The 6,053-nt window shown below is 39.5% G+C and overlaps 1 protein-coding gene across 1 annotated transcript; it reads left to right on the forward strand.

Annotated features, from left to right (window-relative positions):
- The first annotated feature begins 2,114 nt into the window (after positions 1–2,114).
- LOC106762436 (stress response protein nst1) lies at positions 2,115–5,401 on the forward strand. The gene has a single exon (XM_014646344.2). It carries the CDS (start codon positions 2,974–2,976, stop codon positions 5,122–5,124), a length of 2,151 nt encoding a protein of 716 aa, XP_014501830.1. The 5' UTR covers positions 2,115–2,973; the 3' UTR covers positions 5,125–5,401.
- Positions 5,402–6,053: the final 652 nt, after the last annotated feature.

The following is a 6,053-nucleotide window of genomic DNA, read 5'->3' on the forward strand; positions in this document are numbered from 1 at the left end:
ATTTCTTCATTTCCAAATAACATATTATTATTTTACCATCTTCTTAATGTGCCCTGACAAATTATGAGAAGTCTAAAAAACAAGACATAATAACAATAATAGTGTGTTTGTATTGTGAAAACAGAGAGAGAAAGGTGAGAAAGCAAAAAAGGCAGGCATTTGCTACAGACAGACACTGTAGCAGAAGAGTACAGGTTTTTGGTTATTTAGTATTTACATTTAGACTTACAAAACAATAGTATTACCACTGCACCTCTCAGTTCTCACACCACACGGATGGACACATGAATTCTGTGAAAGTGTCATCAACTTTTATATTCCCAACACCCCATTTTCATTTTCCTTCCTCTCCTTCTATCATCTATCTGCCCACGTTCCTCCTCACACTCTTTTACTGCCTCCTACTACCTATCATTATATCTTTATAATATTTTGGCTTAATACCTCCCTCGGTCCTCGTATTTGTGTGAAAATCTCAGTTCGGTCTTCAAGTTTTGAACTGTCTCAATTGGGTCATAATTTTTGTAAAATTACACACATTTTACTCCAACAGTTAACTGATCTCAAACGGCGTTAAGTTTAGCTGACGTGTTGGCTTAATCCCTTCTTGGTCCTCGTATTTGTGTGAAAATCTCAGTTCGATCCTCAAGTTTTGAAGTGTCTCGATTGGGTCATAATTTTTGTAAAAATGAACACATTTTACCCCAATCGTTAACTGATCTCAAACGACGTTAAGTTTAGCTGACGTGGTAGCCAGAAGACATGCTGATGTGTATTATTTAATTATATGAATTATTTTTTAAAATAAGCAGTGTTTCACGTGGCATAATGCCTACTATTTAGTTTATTTGAATTAGGGATTTTATTCATCTCTCTGAGAATCAGGGATTTTACACAGATTATCTCGTCGGCTCAAAAAATAAAGTCACCGGAAAACTCGCGTAACCAGTGCAATCAGTCTCACAGTCTTTTCTGCAAATGAACCAACTTGGTAACGTATAGGTTCATCACCAGCCTTTAAGCTATTTATTCCACTGATAGCAGAAGATAACTGTTGCACAGTGAGATCAGTTAGTGATTGGGGTAAAATGTGTGCATTTTTACAAAAATTATGACCCAATTGAGACAATTCAAAACTTGAGGACCGAACTGAGATTTTTACACAAATACGAGAACCAAGAAGGGATTAAGCCAACACGTCAGCATACCACGTCAGCTAAACTTAACGCCGTTTGAGATCAGTTAATGGTTGGAGTAAAACGTGTGCATTTTTACAATGACCCAATTGAGACAGTTCAAAACTTGAGGACCGAACTGAGATTTTCACACGACCAAAGGAGTTATTAAGCCTAATATTTTTACATCTCAATTTAGATCACATACACGTATTATCTGCATATTTATTCTTCACCTTTGTTCCAACCATTTCCCATCAGCCCCCTCCATTATTGTATTATAATACACATTGCATCAATCTTATAAAAACGGGAAATCTTGACAGCTGAATTAACAAAATTGATGAACATGTTATGCAATAGTTTCGTATTCAAGAAAACAATTCAAAATTAATATGAATATATTTTTATAGACACTTCACACTTTTTTCTTTCTTTCTTTCTATCACGTTATATGGTATTGCTTATTGTATTTATTAGATACATCTACTGTATTCTTCGTCATATTTCTAGTTTGTGGGCATTAATTACGTATTAAGAATACAAGTAGCAAAGCTAATCAAATTATTATTTGAGAGATTTCCTTCACATTCATTGCGGCTGATAATGCTTATGATATTGACAAATACAATACCGTTAGGTGGGCTTTTCTATTTTTTTTTTTCGCTCTCATAAATAGCCGTTGGGTAGGTTTTGTTTTACAAGTTTTATTGGTTGTTGTGTTTGCTAGTTGTTGGTTAAGATTATGGTACCATAATTTGGTAGTGTGCTAGTGTTTTCACATAGGTTTTATTAAGGCAAAAGCTATCTATATTTAGGAGGTAAAAATCCTATTATATCCAGAAACTATTTTGGAAAATTTTAACAATCATGATCTAAAATAGCAGCATTGATTTTACCGAAACGTCTAATAATAAACAGATATATTATTCACAACATGAGTCCAAAATCTCCTTTATGCTAGTCTTACAAGAATATAAATTCTTTATCTATTCCTTTTCCTGTCAAAAATTTCTTTTCCACACAACCTTTCTTTTTCTATTATTTTCCCACTGCTTTCTGTCTTTACCAAAGTTGTTGATCTGCCAAAAGTCTCGTGCACGCAGATGATTTTTCCCCTTTTCTGCTGAACACGGAGGCGAACCTTGAGACTTGAGTACTTCACTAATAACAAGTATCATTCAAGATTCATCTCCCTCTTCATTTCACCATTCCCAAATACCAAGTGCTCCCTCGAATCTTCCCATCCTTAGAAGAAACCACTTGTGAATTGATGAATCTGGGGGAATGGATTATTATTCCTCCGCAGTGCATGGTTGCGAGATTATGTAAAAAAAAAATGTGAAAAATGAAAGTAAGTTTTATTTTACTAAGATACAGAACTTAATTGAGAATATGTGTGTAAGAAATAAAAAATAAAGAAAAAGCACCAATTGGCAACAAGACCCTACCCTACACTCTAGCCACAGTGGGTTACATTTTGATAAAGACAAACAGCATTTCGTCATCTTCCATTAAACACTTTCCTCTCTCTCAGTATCTCTCTCTTTCTTTCTCTCTCTCGTTCTATCAGACAGACTCTCACTCACAACTCACAAATAGTAGCCACCTTGCAATCTGTTACTGAGGATAATAGACCACTCCACCTCACAACCAAGCAACGCTAAGCAATCTTTCATTTATTGACTGTGCTTTTATAGAGCTACCATCCCAAAAATCAACTCTTGTGTCACACAATGGCCATGCCATGACTTGGCAAGTGTTATTCTGAAACCAAATAAAAAGAAAAAAGAAAAAAATGGAGACAGATAGAGAGAGACCCCATCGCAGCACAAGTAGCAATAGCAGTAGCACAAGTGAGTTGTTTGTTTGCTTCACTTCTCGTTTGTCCTCTTCATCCATGAAGCTCTCTTCTAAGTCCATTCTCAGCCCAAGCCGCAGCAGAGACCCTCCTCAGATTTCCCTTTCTTCTTCCCTCAGCAGGAGGCTCAAGAGCAATGGAAGCATGAAAGGAGGCCAAGCCTCTCCCATGTTCCCAACTGCTGGCAAGAGAAGAGGGTGTGGCTTTGAGAACCCCGAACCTTCTTCTCCCAAAGTCACTTGCATCGGCCAGGTGAGGGTGAAGACCAAGAAGCAAGGAAAGAAGATAAGGGCAAGGTCTAAGAGGAGGGGGGAGGCTAGCTTTAGGAAGGGTGAACAAGGTGGTGCAAATGCCAATGGAAATGGAAATCCTAATGCAGATCTAACTAGACAAAACAGCCAAGGGTTTCAGCATCACCAGAACTGCTTGAAGCATCGGAATCAGAGATGGGTGCATCTCCCCTTGACAATATGTGAGGCCTTGAGAGAGTTCAGCTGCTTCTTTCCTTGCAGGTCTTCTTGCATGTCAAGTGAGAAGGAGAAGGAAAAGGGTGGTGGAGTGGAAGGGGGAGGACTTGTGAGAGAGGGTTCGTGTGGGAATGGACTTGGAAGGTGGCTGGTGGCTTTGCAGGATGGGGATGGGAAGGGAAGGGGGATTGAGTTAGTGATGGAGGAAGAAATGGAGGATGGAAGAGACACAGGTGAGAGGAGCCACAGCCAGAGGAGGCATGTGTTTGAAGACATCGATGTTGATTTGGTGGTAGGAGAGGAAGAAGAGAAGAAGAATGATGAGGTGGTAGGAGAGGAAGAAGAGAAAGCAAGAGTTAGCATATGTATTCCTCCGAAAAATGCTCTTTTATTGATGAGATGCAGATCTGATCCAGTCAAAATGGCAGCTCTGGCTAACCGTTTTTGGGAATCACCTGTTCACATAAATAAATGTCAAGAAGAAGAGAAAGAAGGGGAAGAACATGATGAAGAAGACAGTGGGGATGAAGATGATCAAGAAGTAGAAGATGACGACACAGAGCAACCCATCAAAGTGAAAGAGGATGAGCAACAAGTACAAGAAGAAGAAGTTGAAAGAGAAACCAAAGAAGATACTATTTGCGAAAGAGAAACAGAAACTATTGTGGTGGTCAGTGAAGAAGAAGAACAACAAGCGGGGAAGGAAAGCTATGAAGTTGAAAGCGTAGCAAACATAGAAAGCAGAGAGTTTCATGAAGTAAAAGAGGACGAAGAAAAGGGTGACCAAGAAGCAAATGAAAATACCATAGAAAAAGGTGAAACTTTAACACATCCTGAAGCTCATTCAGATCTGGACAACCTTAAAACCGAAGAAAAAGAGATTAATCTCCAGGAGGGTAAAGAAGAAGTGAGCGAAAACAACGAAAGCTCAGAACTTTCTTCCACCCCAGAAACGTTCACAGCTTCAGAACCGGAAAACGACGACGGAGAGCCAGAAACGGAAGCAGTGACGACCGAAACTTCAGAAGGGTCAACGGAGGAGGAAGAAGAGAAAGTGACTACGGAGACTGAAAGTCAAGATCCGACCCATGACCCGAATTCAGATCCACAGTCAAAGGAGCGAGAAAATGGGTCAAAATGCGAAGATAGAGAAAGGGAAACGTTGCCGGAGTGCTTGTTGCTGATGATGTGCGAGCCGAAGCTGTCAATGGAGGTGTCCAAGGAAACCTGGGTGTGCAGCACCGACTTCATACGGTGGCTACCAGAGAGGCCTGCCGCCGCAGGAGCCGCCAAAAGGCTGACTGGAGAGACCTTTACGAAGACCAAGCCAAAGCCGAAGCCTTCTCCACCGCTGGTGCAGCCACCACGGTCGTCGTGCTCGTTCCCGGCGGTTGGCGGCGCCGCCGGAGTGTCAATGGCTACAATGATTGAGCAGAAGCTGGTGGGGTCCAAATCAGGTAATGGGTACGAGCCATTTGTGCTCACGCGCTGCAAGTCGGAGCCGATGAGGTCATCGGCTAAGCTAGCTCCGGAGGCTTGCTTTTGGAACAACAGGAAGCTTGAGCCGCATCCACCCGCCGCTCAGCTTGGGGTCGGCGCGCCGGCTGGTGTTGGGTTTTGATTTTCATTTTAATTCTCTCTTCCTGAAAAATCTCAAATTTCCCTTTTTTTTTAATTGACAGAATAATCAACTGTTGTTATTATTATGTGTAGATTACCTCTAAACTTTGGGCTGCTTTGGTAAACTAGGATTTTGATTATACTCCTATTTTGGTGTTTTTAGAATGTAATCTTTGTATAAATAGTTTTAGTGATGCTATTTGTTTTGGGGTCCATTGTTACTCGTTAGTGAGTTTATAATAAGAGTTTTAATTTACTTGTGCATTGTTAACTAGTAATTTGATATAATCTTGTATTTTTACTTCTGTGATGGTTGGTATATTTCTTAGTTGGAACATATTATGGAAGTGGTTGAAGGATTGAAGTATGTGTATATGCGTGCTCTTGAGGGCATCAAGAAAAAGTGAATGGGACATTTTGTTAAGGTTGTTGTGTCTGCTTGTCTAATGCCATAATTAGGTTGGAATTCCTGTGGACTTTGGTCAATGGTCGTTCATCGTTTTAAAGAACTACAAGCTTCTGTAATGTTCATAGTAGTTGCATGTGTAATAGGGAATTAAATTACAGGAAAACAGTCAAACCACAAGTTTGACTAGTCATTAGTGAAATGAAATGATTTTTTCCAATAATATCTGCCAAGTACAGATTATTAATGAACTTCATAAATAGTAGCAATTGATTTTGAGATAAATATTAGTTAATAGCTTAGTCACAGAGGTTTTGAAAGGAACTGAAGGAAGGATAAGCTGTAAAGTTGGCATTTTGTCTTTCTCTAAAACTGTTTCCTCAGTCAATAATGCAGTCTGCAGTAGAATCAGTTCCCAAGGAAGCAAAACTATAGTATGATTATCTCATGCAAGACAAACCCAAACATAACAAAGAAAGCAAATCATGTTTATTCATTTAATTTACTCCTTAGATTCACACTCT

The sequence above is a fragment of the Vigna radiata genome, chromosome 5 (assembly GCF_000741045.1).
Source record: "Vigna radiata var. radiata cultivar VC1973A chromosome 5, Vradiata_ver6, whole genome shotgun sequence".
Classification (NCBI taxonomy): Eukaryota; Viridiplantae; Streptophyta; class Magnoliopsida; order Fabales; family Fabaceae; genus Vigna; species Vigna radiata.